The sequence below is a fragment of the Mustelus asterias genome, chromosome 4 (genome assembly GCF_964213995.1).
Source record: "Mustelus asterias chromosome 4, sMusAst1.hap1.1, whole genome shotgun sequence".
NCBI lineage: Eukaryota > Metazoa > Chordata > Chondrichthyes > Carcharhiniformes > Triakidae > Mustelus > Mustelus asterias.
In genome coordinates this window covers 84,390,346-84,407,242 of record NC_135804.1, presented here as the reverse complement: position 1 = coordinate 84,407,242, position 16,897 = coordinate 84,390,346, and the positions used below count along the sequence as shown (strand labels likewise).

Below are 16,897 nucleotides of genomic sequence, written 5' to 3'. Positions count from 1 at the left end.
AGAGATAAGGTAGGAAAGTGGAGTTGAAGCAGAGGTTTAGCCACTGAGTAATAGAAGAGGCTCAAGGGGCTGCATGGCCTATTCCCCTCTCCTAGTTGTTACACTTTCTTTCTAAAAAGTCACTGTGTGCAATATGAAAGAAATTTCAGCAAGGTTCCTTTATAGGTTCATCACTATCTTCTCAGGGGATGAGCAACAAATACTGGCCTTGCATTTAACAAATTAAAAGAAAAAGCAAGGTGCTGTATTCAAGTTACCCCAAGACAAAGAATCCTAAAGTATTTTCTCTACATGTGCATTTTTAACACTGAAGCAAAAACATGAAAGAAAATTATGTTACACGTATAGATTAAGGCTCTAAGGAATTATGATCTGCTGCAAACTTAATGACTTACCCCTTGGCAGTGAAGATATTCTACTGTTTTTGTTATTGTGAATAGCACAGCACTGGCTTCCCGTTCAGAGAAGTACTTCTGCCGAAGGAGTCGATCGAGCAACTCACCTCCTTTCAATAGTTCAGTGACAAGGTAAACATATCGGCCATCATCGTAAACCTGTGCGTGCAAAACAGCCAACAACAAATTACGCTATTACTGTTTCGCAACAAGGTCATTCTTGAAGAAACTTTAAATTTAACAAATATGTTTACAATATTATTTGGACACAATGGCCAGAACTCTACCACCTCACCTGTCACTGAATCAATGCGGGTGAGGGTTCGACAACAGAAATCTCCATTGACCGCAGGCGGGAATTTCCGGTCTCGCCCGAGCAAGGCCATAAGATCCCGCCCAATATAAAGCTCAATCCCACGGTAGTTTAAGCTCACATACATACATAACACAGAGAAGATGGTATTTTTGGGAAAGGCTAGGTGTGCATTTTTAAAATCAATTGAATAAAAACAGCCAGAATTTATTTATATATGAGTATTTATAAGAACATAAGAACATAAGAAATAGGAGCAGGAGTAGGCCATCTAGCCCCTCGAGCCTACCCCGCCATTCAATAAGATCATGGCTGATCTGAAGTGGATCAGTTCCATTTACCCGCCTGATCCCTATAACCCCTAATTCCCTTACCGATCAGGAATCCATCTATCCGTGATTTAAACATATTCAACGAGGTAGCCTCCACCACTTCAGTGGGCAGAGAATTCCAAAGATTCACCACCCTCTGAGAGAAGAAGTTCCTCCTCAACTCTGTCCTAAACCGACCCCCCTCTATTTTGAGGCTGTGCCCTCTAGTTCTAGTTTCCTTTTTAAGTGGAAAGAATCTCTCCATCTCTACCCTATCCAGCCCCTTCATTATCTTATAGGTCTCTATAAGATCCCCCCTCAGCCTTCTAAATTCCAACGAATACAAACCCAATCTGCTCAGTCTCTCCTCATAATCAACACCCCTCATCTCTGGTATCAACCTGGTGAACCTTCTCTGCACTCCCTCCAAGGCCAATATATCCTTCCGCAAACAAGGGGACCAATACTGCACACAGTATTCCAGCTGCGGCCTCACCAATGCCCTGCTACAAGCTTATGCAGCTGCATATACAAGCAAAATTCATTTGCACACACAATCATTATCACAGATAATTCAGTCATGAACATTCAGAGTCCAACAGTGCTCCAACTCTCCCCAGACTCCAACAGCCTATGCCCTCCACCCCAGAGTCCAGTGCCCTGCCCCTTACCCCCCATATTCCTGTAGCCCATGTTCCCTACTCCACAAAGTCCAGCACACTGCTCTACCATGTCACCTGGCCCATCCCAGAACCCAGATTCCACTACTTTTGAAGAACATTTTTCTTTACATATTTGTTCAACAATTGGACAGATATAGCATAAAATTTGCTTTAGGGCTTGCGCGTTCTTTGTAGTACACCTTAAATGTCAATACCCAAGTAATGATTATGGTTGGGGGGGGAACGCGACAGTGGTGGGAGTCACTTAATTCAAGAACAACCAAAATCAAACAATGTCACACCATCCATTATAATTGGGCTCATTCTGTAAGGTCATGCATTGGACACCATTCTAAAGATAAAGTCACAGGAAAGTGTATCCCAACTCTTACTAGCTACAATTTTTCAACAGGAATTCCCTTTATTGACTTTGGGGCAACATGGTGGCACAATGCCAGGGACCCAGGTTCACTTCCAGCCTTGGGTGACTGTGTGGAGTTTGCACGTTCTCCCGGTGTCTGCGTGGGTTTCTTCTGAGTGCTCCGGTTTCCTCCAACTGTCCAAAGATGTGCGGGATAGGTTGATTGGCCATGTTAAATTGCCCCTTAGTTTGTCAGGAGGATTAGTAGGGTAAATACATGGGGTTACGGGAGTAGGGCCTGTGTGGGATTGTTGGTGGTGCAGGCCTGATGGGCCGATTGGCACTGTAGATTCTATGATACATGCTTGTGAAGGTAGAGTTATATTGCTACTTTTCAAGTCAATCCAAAAGTAATGATATAACACCAGTTTCTGACTGTAGTCAAAATGTGAGTGGGAGAGTAGTTGGGGCTGGTGGGGTGGGGTAACAAAGCATTGATACTATCATGTTTATGGCTCCCATACAAGGTACAATAAAGTGTTAATCAAACAAAATCAGGGCAGTATGAGTTGGTGCTAAGATTAAACCTTTTGAGAATGACAATACTCCCACATCCAGTCAATACATTCACAACAACCATTCGGTACAAGACCTCTGGATGTAAATGTGAATGGTAGTCATGATGTGGAGATGCCGGCGTTGGACTGGGGTAAACACAGTAAGAGTTTTAACAACACCAGGTTAAAGTCCAACAGGTTTATTTGGTAGCAAATGCCATTAGATTTCGGAGCGCTGCGCCTTCATTAGATGGAGTGGAAATCTGCTCTCAAACAGGGCACAGAGACACAAAATCAAGTTACAGAATACCGATTAGAATGCGAATCTCTACAGCCAACCAGGTCTTAAAGATACAGACAATGTGAGTGGAGGGAGCATTAAGCACAGGTTAAGGAGATGTGTATTGTCTCCAGACAGGACAGCCAGTGAGATTACTGGAGACAATACACATCTCCTTAACCTGTGCTTAATGCTCCCTCCACTCACATTGTCTGTATCTTTAAGACCTGGTTGGCTGTAGAGATTCGCATTCTAATCGGTATTCTGTAACTTGATTTTGTGTCTCTGTGCCCTGTTTGAGAGCAGATTTCCACTCCATCTGATGAAGGAGCAGCGCTCCGAAATCTAATGGCATTTGCTACCAAATAAACCTGTTGGACTTTAACCTGGTGTTGTTAAAACTCTTACTGTAAATGTGAAGACAGACACAAGATTTGCATTGTATCAACATAAACAAGCTACTGCAGCGATTAAGAGATTTGTATTAACTGCTTCCACAGGCCATTTGAGTCACTTTCATTATAGATACAAACTATTCACTATAATTTGAACTCATAATGTCAGTATGCATTGCCCATCCCTATTTGCTCTGACTGGGTGGTGGGTCTGCCCCTTGAGCCACTGTGGTCCTTGCAGTGAAGTTGCCCCCACAATGGTGTTAAGTATATAGATAGGGAGTTCCAGGGTAGTGACCCAGCAACAAGGATAGAACAGCAATATATATTCAAGCAAGTCGACTGTTACAGTATGATTCAGAAACTCAATTAAACCAATAGAAACCAGACTGCTTTGGATTCTTTGAACCCTGTTTAATAGACAGAAGGAATGTAAAAGAAACATCTGGAACAGGTGTCCTGCAATATTAGCCTTTAAAAATGTTGCAAGTTATAAAAGCAATTCGAATTAAACAATGAACTTACATCTTTCAAAGTAATGATGTTTGGATGCTGTCCATAGCGCATCAGTATCTCAATCTCCTCTGAAGGGTCTCGTTTGCTCTTATCAATTATCTGTAAATTTAAGACAATTTAATTAGCAAAGACAAGTTGATGAATATTTCAGTTAACCATAAAACCAATCCCAAATGACTGCAGTTTCTGTTCATTGACTCATTCAATTTTGCATGCTTACTGCCCTCATGTGTTCATGCTGGGCATATGCAACACAACATCACAAAACAACTTGTACGTTTAACATATTTACATATTTTTAACAATCACAGGGCACTTCATTACTTCATACTGAGCTAGAGAAGGAGAAAATCTGAGGGCCTACTCAAAGCAGTGGGTATTAAGAAGGATCTGAAAAGAAGCAGAGAGAGAACGAGCGAGAGAGGAGGGAAGGAGAGGACCCAGTCATTGTGATCCATGATGGGACCAACAAATGAAGAGCAAGCAAGAGGTCCTGTTTGGAGACTACCAGGAACTAAGGAGCTAAACTCAAAGATCAGGAACTCAAGGATAATAAATCCCTTGATTATTACCAGAGTCATATGCAAACAGGTGTAGGGATAAGCAGCTTAGGGAGATGAACAGGCTGAGTGAGGCTGAAGTAATAATGTGAGAAGCAGAGGTTCATGGGACACTGGCACTAGGACAGGAAGCAGCTCCACCTGGATTAGATTTGGACCAGAGCCCTGTGAAAAAAAATGGGACGGTCACGAGGATTTTAAACTAACATGTGGGTAGGGAGTGGGGAAAAAAATCAGGTGGAAAATGAACAAAAATAGTTTGAAAACAAATAAAAGGGAAACAAAGCAACAGTCATAAATTGTCCATTTGGCATCACAGATAAGGGGAAACTATCAGGTGGGGAGTCATTAAGGCAGGAGTGAGAAATAGGAAATGTGAGTAAAACAATATAGCACAAGGACAGACAAAATATTGCAGATGCTGGAATCTGAAACAAAAACAGAAAATGCTGGAGAAACTCAGCAGGTCTGACAGCATCTGTGGAGAGAGCATCGAGCCAATGTTTCTTGTCTGGATGTGCTCTTGTGAAGGGTCATCCAGACTCGAAAAGTTGGCTCTATTCTCTCCACAGATGCTGTCAGACTTGCTGAGTCTCTCCAGCATTTTCTGTTTTTATGTGAGCACAAATATTGGTTAGGGAGTGTGGCACAAATAAGCATTCTTTTATCCAAATGCAAGGAATACAAGGAACCATGTAGAAAGTAGCCATTACTGAGACATTGCAGCAAGATAGTCAGGACTGACACCTAAATATACCAGGTTGAGATCAACAGGAAAGATAGAGAGCACAAGCATGTAGCAAAGACGGAGTAATTTTAATAGGAAATATTAACTTTCATGTAGATTGGGATAAGCAGGCTACCACTTGGCTGAAAGGTAGCGAATGTCTTGAGTGTATTTAGGACATTTTCTTCAGCTATATGTTCTAGAACCAACAATGGGGGCATGCCATATTAGATTTAGTAATGAGCCAGGTTTATTAACAACCTGATGGTGTGTGAATGTTTATCTAATAGTCATCAAAATACAATTGAGTTCAGTATAACGTTTGAAAGGGAAACAGAGGATGCAACGAAGCACAAAATCTGTCACAGATGTACTGCTCAACATCCTTCAAAGATACAAAGGACACTAGAAATTATATCTCTCGTAATATGTTAAGTAAACGATCGTCAATTACATAGCAGTCAAATTGAATGGAATGGTCTGACCTGTGAGATAGTTGCCCTCCAACTACAATTGGTAGACCTCAATAGTTCACAGGCACACATCTGCCTATAGATGAATGCAGTTTGCAACATTACATTTGGAAGAGGCAGAAAGCCATCAGAGCAAACATGCACTGCCCCAAACCCATTTTTTGCACCTGTATTTTAAGCACGGACTACAAGAAGCGACCATGATGCAAATCGCCCTACATCTGTATTAGAGAGAGATTATTAAGATTTGTAGCTTAATGCATCAAGAGACAGAATAGAAATTAACTAATTGGAAAGTTCTCACAACAAACCAAGATTCATAACTATACATTAGTGTTTCCTATATCAATTAATAGGCAGAAATATATCCTACAAGGCAGAAACTGGACTAAAAGATTTTGATGAACCGATCAGCATAAGGTATAATTTCCTCGCTCAAAATATTTAGACTTTGCACTTCTGGAACACTGCTGCAGACATCAGCTACCACATTCCAAAGTTTCCAGAGTGATTATTCCACATTATTTCAAAAGTGACTACTCTTCAAAAGCACTTGACTGGATGTAAAGCATTTTGGGATATCCTGAGGTCATGAAAGGCATTATAGAAATGTGAGTCTTTCTTCCTTCCTTTTTTACTGACTCCAAGTGCTTTCTAATTCGCTGTAACAGGAAATCCCAAGAGATCTACACTCAGGAAGCACAAGGAACGTGATGCATGGCCAACAAAAGATTGCAGCCCCATTTAAAATTTTTGAGCTGTATTTTGCAGCAAAACATTATTTTTTAAATTAAATTCAGTACAGTATACAGACAACTATGTTACATTCTCATCTCTGAATCTATGACAAACTCTGCATGCATAGATTGAAAAGAAAATCAAAAACATGCAAGGTAAGAACAACGATTTCATATGACATCCCTAAGGCTGCCTGCTAACTGAAATGTCTCAGAGTAAAACTGCCTGCGAGACCTCACACTGCAATACTGAAAGATAAACAGAGATCTTTGAATGTGTCTGATGTTTATCATGATTATGTTGCAGTTTAAATTAAATCAAGATGTAACAAATTTATTCAAACAATAGATTACATGTCTGGCCCAAGATAGAAATATTCTACATCTTATGCTAAAAGGTTCAGGCCTTGCAGATATAATATCTACGGTATATTTAGATAATACTTGACAAATTCTGAATATACAACCTCCTTTCTCCAAAACCCCAAGTTCTCAATTATTTGCATTCTAACACTTTTCTTTCGCTTCAATTTCTACAATGGATTTTCAGAATACAAGTACTCCATTTATTTATTTTCTATTCTTCCCCCACAAAAATAATACATTTCTCCCTTTTCTGTCATTTACATACTATTTAATATTTTCCCCTAATTGTTAATTTGTACAACTTTTTGAAGCTGTTTATGATACAGCATCAAGTGAGAAGGTTTTCTCCATCGCTCAGGCTCCAGTAACCAATGCCTGACCAGGTGCTTACTCATCATGATTTGGCTGCCAGGCGGAGGCCACATAATCTGGGCTCAGCACCAAAGTACACCAAACATGCCCCTCTATCGCCCACCTCAAAATTCAATCTTCGCCAACGACACAATGTATAAAAAAACATTTTTAGCTCTGATTTTGCTTTTACAGCACAGTAGAAGTTAAAGCTATTTATGATATTGCTGCCTTCCCCCATTCCTCCCACTCCACCTGCTTCATTAGCCACACCCCTCAGTAAGTTGTAAATGTTCTGCCTATGCATTGCAGTTCCAAATAAGCAGACTAAAAGCTATAACTTCATTATGATGATGCATTTTTCTCTCTCAAGCAGAACTTATTCACGGCTGATGGAATCCGAAGCACTCAAGATCCGGAACTTAAGACCCAGGTTCCGAACGAAAGCTCCATCCACTTCATCATTTCAGATTATTTAATTATCAAACCCATTTACCATTAATAAAGCTTGTTGTAAAATTAGGGTGTTATTTTATGGAATGTATGTATAAAACTGGACTTTGCTTCATATTCCCAACTGAAACATTTTCTAATAGTAGCATGATAGCCGTTTTGGAAAATTTAATATTAATCAGCATACTACAGAAGAGCAAGCAAATCCAAGGGAACTGTTAAGTGACCTGGAAATAAAGACAAAAAGCGAATGTGGCATTTGTAATTCCCAGAGAAGTGCATTGAGAAGGCTTTTGTGCATAAATTATTTCTAGCTTTGATTAAACTGAGGTTCTGTATACAGTTCCATATATAGAAAACATTAGGATGAGGACCTTATAGAAAATCATTTCAAACTCAAGTTTACATCACATACAACATTACTACTGGAATGGGCTTGATGCACATCAGGATTGCATATGGAATTTGGTGTCAATAACTCCATGTGTTGCATGCTGGAGGGAAGGGTGTGGTTGAAGTGGACCGTGACTCTTAATAAAGACTGAAGGAACAATTAAAATTAATCCAAAAATAACATGGTTGGGCATAACAAAGCAGCAAATGTCAGGACAGGGAATCAATTGGAGTGTGGCAAGCTAGAAGAATCATAAAGCTCAGAAGGAAAGCTGAGGGAAACCAAGAGAGAACATGACTGTGAGGGAACTGGCTGGACCATGTGAGGCAAGTAAATTCAAATTCAATTTTAAATCGAAGAGTAGATGTAGAAAAAAATTGTTTTCTTTTTAACATTATAGAAGTGAAAAGAAAGTAAAAGTAAATTAGCCTGCCAGCACATTGATAAGTGGCAGAACTTTCCAGCACAAGTTGGGAGATGAAACTTTTAATCTGTTTCCATTGTAAGTGGAGATAGTAACATGAACCCCATGTGCGTCTGTCATTCTGCATAAGAGTCCCATGTCCTTCTGTAACATATTAAAAGATGTTCTAGAAAGAAGGGGGATTAATTTAAACAGCTCTGATTTCTCCTCTCACAGCCTGCCCGTAAACAGAATTTTTATTTTTGATTTCTCCCCTTTATAAGTGGTGGCATATTTGCCCCAACCCTTAAAAATGGAATGTCCCAAACTTCTATTATTAGCTTGCACAGCAAAAGCGAGATAAGATAAAATAAAAGTGTTAACGCAGAAGAGGTTTCGCAGTGGCTGCCCGTTTATGCACTTATACGGTAAAAAAGGATAAGGGCAAGAAAGGAATATAGGGTCAGACCACAATAAAAGATTTTACGCAAGTCCAGAATCTAAAGTCTAATGGAATATTTATTCCGAGGGTAGATTGGATTACTATCACAGAATGATCCCTCTTTCCAGAAGTGAGCATTCCATGAGGAGAGAAGACAAGTAGAGTGGAATTAATCTTAAAGGCACCGACTCCAAAGTCCCACTAGCTCACAGTATAGATGTGGATCAAGCAATTATACGTGCACAGAAATCTTTCTGCTGCTACCGTTTCAATGGTAAGATGGTAGACAATGACAAGTTGTTTGCTTGGAGTAACAGTTCCCCTCAGACTTCAAACAGAAACTGACTACATGGTCCAACAGCTTATTAGTTAAATGAATTCAGACAACCCAAGTCTCAGTAATGTGATAGTGTGGTTTTAGATTGACAAACGAGACCCATAGTTGAAACCCATTGTGTTTTGGAGCAGGTAACAGTAGGGCTGTGACCCCACATTGGATATTAGTCACAAATAGCTCTTTGGAAACACAGGATCTCTGGTGACCAGAATTCATTTTTAGAAATATAAAGCAGCTTTGTGCAGCTCCAGGAAAGGCCACTAACGCCATTTGTTTTAAAGATAATTAAACTCTACCAGTTTGTCTGGAGGTTAGAAATTTCTCTGGTATGAGTCATGACAAGTCAGCTATGCCAAAATGGTCATTTTAGAGTAGCCTGGTTGACGCAGATATGCATTTATATTTTCCTTCCTGTCTCAACCTGGACAAGTACTTCCAGTTATATAATATTCTATGACCTCTGGACATTCTAAAGAACTTTGCAGCCAATTATGCACTTTAAGTGTAGTTACTATGATGATGCAGAGCTGCCAATGTTTGCATAGCAAGATCCTACACAGAACAACCAAACAATCTGTTTTAAGGTTAAATGCAGGCAAGACACCTGGGAGAACATCCCCTCACTGAAGATAAAATAAGATATTTTACATCCAGTTGAGAGAGCAGACTGTGCCTCAACTTTCATATCTCAATCCAGAGACAGCATCTTTAACAGTGCAATACTCACGCAGTAGTGAACTGGAGCATCAACCTAGATCTTTTGCTCATGTTCCTAAGCCTTCAATCCAAAACCTTCTGCCTCAGATACAAGAGTATTACCATTGAGTCCTGGCCAACACTGTTCGTTCTCTCTGCAGCTGCGTAGCGGCAGGGGACTCATAATAAAAATTATTCCATATACAAAGAACAGTACAGCACAGGAAACAGGTCCTTCGGCCCTCCAAGCCTGTACCGCTCCTTGGTCCAACTAGACCAATCGTTTGTATCCCTCCATTCCCAGGCTGCTCATGTGACTATCCAGGTAAGTTTTAAACAATGTCAGCGTGCCTGCCTCCACCACCCTACCTGGCAGCGCATTCCAGGCCCCCACCACCCTCTGTGTAAAAAACATCCCTCTAATATCGGAGTTATACTTCGCCCCTCTCACCTTGAGCCCGTGACCCCTCGTGAACGTCACTTCTGATCTGGGAAAAAGCTTCCCACCGTTCACCCTATCTATCCCCTTCATAATCTTGTACACCTCTATTAGATCTCCCCTCATTCTCCGTTTTTCCAGGGAGAACAAACCCAGTTTACCCAATCTCTCCTCATAGCTAAGACCCTCCATACCAGGCAACATCCTGGTAAACCTTCTCTGCACTCTCTCTAACGCCTCCACGTCCTTCTGGTAGTGCGGCGACCAGAACTGGACGCAGTACTCCAAATGCGGCCTAACCAGCGTTCTATACAGCTGCATCATCAGACTCCAGCTTTTATACTCTATACCCCGTCCTATAAAGGCAAGCATACCATATGCCTTCTCCACCTGTGTTGCCACCTTCAAGGATTTGTGGACTTGCACACCTAGGTCCCTCTGTGTTTCTATACTCCTGATGAGTCTGCCATTTATTGTATAACTCCTCCCTACATTATTTCTTCCAAAATGCATCACTTCGCATTTATCCGGATTAAACTCCATCTGCCACCTCTCCGCCCAATTTTCCAGCCTATCTATATCCTGCTGTATTGCCCGACAATGCTCTTCGTTATCCGCAAGTCCAGCCATCTTCGTGTCATCCGCAAACTTGCTGATTACACCAGTTACACCTTCTTCCAAATCATTTATATACATCACAAATAGCAGAGGTCCCAGTACAGAGCCCTGCGGAACACCACTGGTCACAGACCTCCAGCCGGAAAAAGACCCTTCGACCACTACCCTCTGTCTCCTATGGCCAAGCCAGTTCTCCACCCATCGAGCCACTTCTCCTTGTATCCCATGAGCCTTAACCTTCTTAACCAACCTGCCATGTGGGACTTTGTCAAATGCTTTACTGAAATCCATATAGACGACATCCACGGCCCTTCCTTCATCAACCGTTTTTGTCACTTCCTCAAAAAACTCCACCAAATTTGTAAGGCACGACCTCCCTCTTACAAAACCATGCTGTCTGTCACTAATGAGATTGTTCCGTTCTAAATGCACATACATCCTGTCTCTAAGAATCCTCGCCAACAACTTCCCTACCACGGACGTCAAGCTCACCGGCCTATAATTTCCTGGGTTATCCCTGCTACCCTTCTTAAACAGCGGGACCACATTCGCTATCCCCCAATCCTCAGGGACCTCACCCGTGTCCAAAGAAGCGACAAAGATTTCCGTCAGAGGCCCAGCAATTTCATCTCTCGTCTCCCTGAGCAGTCGAGGATAGATGCCATCAGGCCCTGAGGCTTTGTCAGTTTTAATGTTCCCTAAAAAACCTAACACTTCCTCTCTTGTAATGGAGATTTTCTCTAACGGGTCAACACCTCCCTCCGAGACACTCCCGGTTAACACGCCCCTCTCCTTCGTGAATACCGATGCAAAGTATTCATTTAGGATCTCCCCTATTCCCTTGGGTTCTAAGCATAATTCCCCTCCTTTGTCCCCGAGAGGTCCGATTTTCTCCCTGACAACTCTTTTGTTCCTAACGTATGAATAGAATGCCTTAGGATTCTCCTTAATCCTGCCTGCCAAGAACATCTCGTGACCTCTTTTTGCCCTTCTAACTCCCCGTTTGAGTTCTTTCCTACTCTCTCTGTATTCCTCCAGAGCTCCATCTGTTTTCCATACCAACACCAAAAATTTACTGAATAGAATCAAAAGGCAAGTGAACTCTGAAAATACAGTACTAAATATCACTGGTCATTTAACTATTGCTTAACTCTCCAGAAAATCATTTTGGATGCATTATGTATTCAATTAGGGAAATATGAAAGCTTCCACTTTTCATTCGATATTTCATATCCGCTTGGTCTCGAAATCAGAAAGGCAATCAGAAATCTCTTCTGGCATTATTACAAACTTCACAGTGAGCCAATAGGAAACATTAATCAACATCATCTTAAGTAATGGTGATGCAGGAAATGCAAAGCAAGTCATTTCGCGATTCCAAGTTTATTAAGGACTAAAAACTGGAAGCAGCATCGGTTAAGTTTCAAGTGCTTATAAATCCCAGTATCTGATTCAACAGAATCACAAGACATACAACTCTGGCTTGAAAATGACTTTTAACAAGTATTCATGGATCTGAAAGATGCATTATGCTGTGTCACTGTGGTGGATCAACTCATATGTAACCAACATTGCAAAGTTGACTATTTTTGTTCATTTCAAAATGTTGAAATATTTGCTGAAGCTATTAACAATGTTGCCTTTCAAATGCAGCATGAAAGGAATTAAATTTTCTTTCAAACAGTTCCAACAATTTCTTCAAGAGGAACAATGCAGCATCAAGAGGATGGTGCCATAACCATATATTCAGCTCTTGCAATAATGGGACGTCACATCGCACTGGTAATAAAACATGAGGAACTAAACCAGCTCCAAACCAACTAAACCATTCATCAGAATGTGCTTTGTGCAAAGAAAAAAGGCAAATTTGTGGACAAATTCATTACAGGCTTGACTAATTCATTGGCTCTTTGAGGATGTTATGAGCACAGTGGATAAAAGGGAAACAGTAGATAAATAGGGAACAGTAGATGTTGTATATTTGAATTACCAAATACACTCAATAAAATGTCACATACAAAGTTATTGCACACAACTTCATGGTATGGGGGGACACTATGTGATAAGTATTGGCTAACAGAAAACAAAGTTGGGACAAATTCTGCAGCTGTCAGTGTAAAAGTCGACAGTTGAAGTTTCGAAAAATCCCTCCAAAAACGAAGGCCAACTCAAGCATTAATTATAATAGAAAACCGCCAGCACAGATGAGGATGGTCACCATTTTGAAAGGTCATGAGCACCTGCCGCAGAGTGGGGATCTTTTAAAATCAAATACACCTTTGCAACACTGTCAATATCATCTGCTTGTCCCCTTGCATTTAGTTAAAAGCTCCGTAAATAGAAGACGGAGTAAAAAATTAAGGCTGACGACTAATGAGAAAATAGCATGTCATGGCTGAAAAGGGGAGTCAACTTATACACCAAGTATATGTAAAAACATGACTTTTTGGGGCCTGAAAAATGGTGTCGCCTTACATGCCACAATTTATGGTGGGTAACTTTCAGGTGGGTAACTGTAACTAGTGGGGAACCCCAGGGATCAGTGCTGAGCCCTGCCTCACCTAGTTACAATACATATTAGTCACTTGAATTACGGGACAATTATAGCTAAATTTGCTCACTATATAAAGATTGGTGGGAAAGCAAGTTGTGAGATGATCTCAGAGTCTGCACAGGGATAAAGATAGATAGGTTAAGTTAGTGGGTAAAAATTCAGCAGGTAAGGGCATAATGCAGAAAAATGTGAGATTATCCACTTCGATAGAAAGAACTGAAAAGCAAAATACCATTTAAATGGAAAGATACGAGAGAATTTTGCAGGGCAGAGGGATCTGGTTGTCCTTGTTCATGAAATATAAAACGTTAGCACACAGGTAAAACAAGTAATCTAGAAGACAAATGCAATGCTGGCTTTTATTGCATGGGGGTTGGAGTATAAGAGTAGGGAAATCTTGCTACTTCTGTACAGAGTGTTGGTGTGTATTTAGTCTCCTTACTTTAAGGAGGTGGAGTGGGGGTGATATACTTGCACTGGAGGCAGTTCAAAAAAAGTTCACTAGGTTGATTCCTGCGAGGAAGGAGTTGTCTTTTGAGCAGAGACTAAGCAAGTTGGGCCAATACTCACTGGACATCAGAAGAATGTCCATGATCTTATTGAAACATATCGGAGATGGCTTAGAAGAGTAAATACTGGGAGGATGCTTCCCTCTCATCTAGAACACAGGTCTCCAAACTACGGCCTGCGGGCCACATCCAGCCTGCAGCGGGCTACATCTGGCACGCAGCCAGTGGGGCGGGACAGGATTCCCGCTGCCGAAAACACTCCCGCGTCCAGAACCCCGCCGCTGACTCAGGATCCGGACGAGGGGACGGAAGCCACAGGCCGGACATTTGCTGCCCCTCCGCGCGGTGTCTGATGGACCCATGGGAATCCCCACCCTCTTTACCGGCCTATTGTCCAATCAGAGCTGCCGTCCTGTGACTGACAGTTCATTAAACGAATCAGCAATTGAGACATCTGTTATCCAATTGCCGCTCTGCATTGACTGAGTGATAGCTGCTTTATCCAATCCGTAAGCTCCATCTGTCTGAAATGAGCGAGAACAATGACAATGATGGCGGCAATTCAGACCAATTCAGTAATGGAAGGAAAAAAGAAAAGTGAGTGCCGCCTGTTTAATGAAGAATGGGGTGTAAAGTACTTCTTTGTATAAGCAGGTGATAAAGCCTTGTGTGTCATATGCAACAAAACTGTTGCAGTTTTGAAGGAGTACAATGTACGTCGGCACTATGAGACCAAACATGAACCAAGTTATTCCCAATTCACAGGAACACAGAATTCGGAAAAATTTGAATCAATGCAATGCAGGTTGCTTTCCCAACAAGCTGTTTTTACGCAGAAGATTACTGAAAATGAAGCTTTAAGCAGGGCCAGTTACAAACTAGCTTATGTGTTGGCTAAAAGAGGAAAGCCATTCACTGATGAAGATCTCATCAAAGTGTGTATAATGGAAGCAGTGGAAGAGTTATGCCCAGAAAAGGCAAGTCTGTTCAAAATCATCAGTCTTGCGCCAAATACTGTGGCTCGTAGAATTAAGGATATAGGAAGCAATATATTTCATCAAATTGCAGACAAAGCAAGAAATTTTCAGTTGTATTCTCTCGCACTTGATGAATCGACTGATGTGTGTGACACATCACAACTCCTAGTGTTCATCCGTGGCGTTGACAGTGAATTTAATGTGACACAAGAATTAGCATCAGTGCATAGCATGCACAGCACAGTAACTGGAGAAGACATCTTCAAAGAATTGCAAAAAACTGTGTTAGAATATAACCTGGAGTGGAATAAACTGCAATGCGTGACAATTGATGGAGGAAAGAATATGTCTGGGGTGAAGAAAGGTTTGGTTGGACAAATCACAAAAGCTTGTGAGGTTGGTGGATTCTCAAAACCCATGTTTCTGCATTGCATTGTGTGGAAAATATGTGGATATGTCTTGCGTTCTGAAACCTGTTGTTTCAACAGTGAATTTCATTCGATCTCATGGGCTTAATCATCACCAGTTTCGTGATTTTCTGAAAGAAACGGATTCTGAGTTCGGTGACTTGCCTTATTATACAGCAGTTCGATGGCTTAGTTGTGGAAAGGTTCTATCACGGTTCTTTCAGCTCAGAGAGGAAATTGATTCCTTTCTCACAGAGAAGAATCGACCCGAACAACTTTTATCAAACACTGACTGTCTTTGGAAATTGGCATTTTTTGCAGACGTGACAGACCATATGAATCAATTGAATCTGAAGTTGCAAAGTGAAACAAATTTGTGATCTATTCGCGCATGTCAAGGCATTCAGGGCAAAACTGATGCTATTTCAAGGACAGCTGAAAGTTCATAATTTGGTTCATTTTCCATGTTGTGAAAAATTTCATTAAGTGAAGCAGAATTTCCTTCTTCATTTGCAACAGAAATCATTAAGGACTTGCAAAAACAATTTCAGGAACGATTTTCTGATCTTGATGGAAACACAGATGAAATAAAGCTGTTTCAATATCCATTTGGCTGCAATGTTGAAACACTCCCAAGTCAGTTTCAAATGGAAATTATTGATCTCCAATCAGATGACATGCTGAAAGACAAGTATAAAGAAGGAAATCTGATCCAATTTTATAAATCTTTGCAGCCTGAGCAGTTTCCAAATTTGAAGCGATTTGCTTGTGGATTTGTATCAGTTTTTGGTACAACGTACCTGTGTGAACAAACATTTTCAAAAATGAAGTATGTCAAGTCCAAACATCGAGCAAATTTATCTGATGAGCATTTGAAGTCCATTCTAATAATTGGCTCCTCAAGCTTGAAACCTCAGTTCAGCATTATTTTGAAATTAAAAAAGCAGTTCCATCATTCCCATTAATCTTGTGCAAAACTTCATGATTTGTTGGTTACGATTGAAAACTCCAATTGCCAGAATTGTGTAGAAAGGTGCAGACTGAATTTATTTTTGTTCGGCCTTTATTAATGTTTCAAGTATATTTTGAATTTCTTTGCTTTGTTTTACTGAAGTTCTTTCTTGGGGCGTGTTTATTTTTCTTATTGTGTGCCACAAAATTGGGCAAATTCTCATTTCAAGTAAACATTTGTAAAATTTCAGTTAATAAAATTCATTAAAAAATGAATAGCCTGTTTTTCTCATCTGCAGTTAAGTAATTGATTATTTTGTCAGAGCATTTGCTAATGTTTGACGTTTTTACTCATTATATATAATTTCTCAGTGTAAGCACGGCATTGTTTCTTTGTAATTGTCACATTTTTCTTTTATTCTGAATCATATCATGCTGATTACAAAGATGATCCAAATAAAACTTATTCATTCATTTAAATTTTATTCATTCATTTATAAAACTAATTTTTTTTCTTTGGCCCCTGAAAATGTGTAAAATATACGATGTGGCCCTCGGACTGAAAAGTTTGGAGGCCCCTGATCTAAAACTAGGAAATGTAGTTATAAGAAGTTGTTCATTTAAGGCACAGAGATGAAGAGGGAGTTTTTCTCTGAGGATCATGACTCTCTGGAATTCTCTACCCCAGACAGCAGTGGACAGTATGATTTTTG

At 40.6% G+C, this 16,897-nt stretch overlaps 1 protein-coding gene across 4 annotated transcripts in view; it reads right to left on the bottom strand.

The window, feature by feature from the left end:
• The window catches only part of LOC144492822 (ribosomal protein S6 kinase alpha-6), a 138,155-nt gene that overhangs the window by 14,972 nt on the left and 106,286 nt on the right, over positions 1-16,897 (bottom strand). For all 4 annotated transcript variants that reach the window (XM_078211312.1, XM_078211314.1, XM_078211313.1 and 1 more), the window contains 2 exons: positions 3,800-3,889; positions 396-554 (listed from right to left, as the gene is read on the bottom strand). In XM_078211312.1, coding sequence (XP_078067438.1) covers positions 396-554; positions 3,800-3,889 — 249 coding nt within the window. The remainder of the gene's footprint in view (positions 1-395; positions 555-3,799; positions 3,890-16,897) is intronic.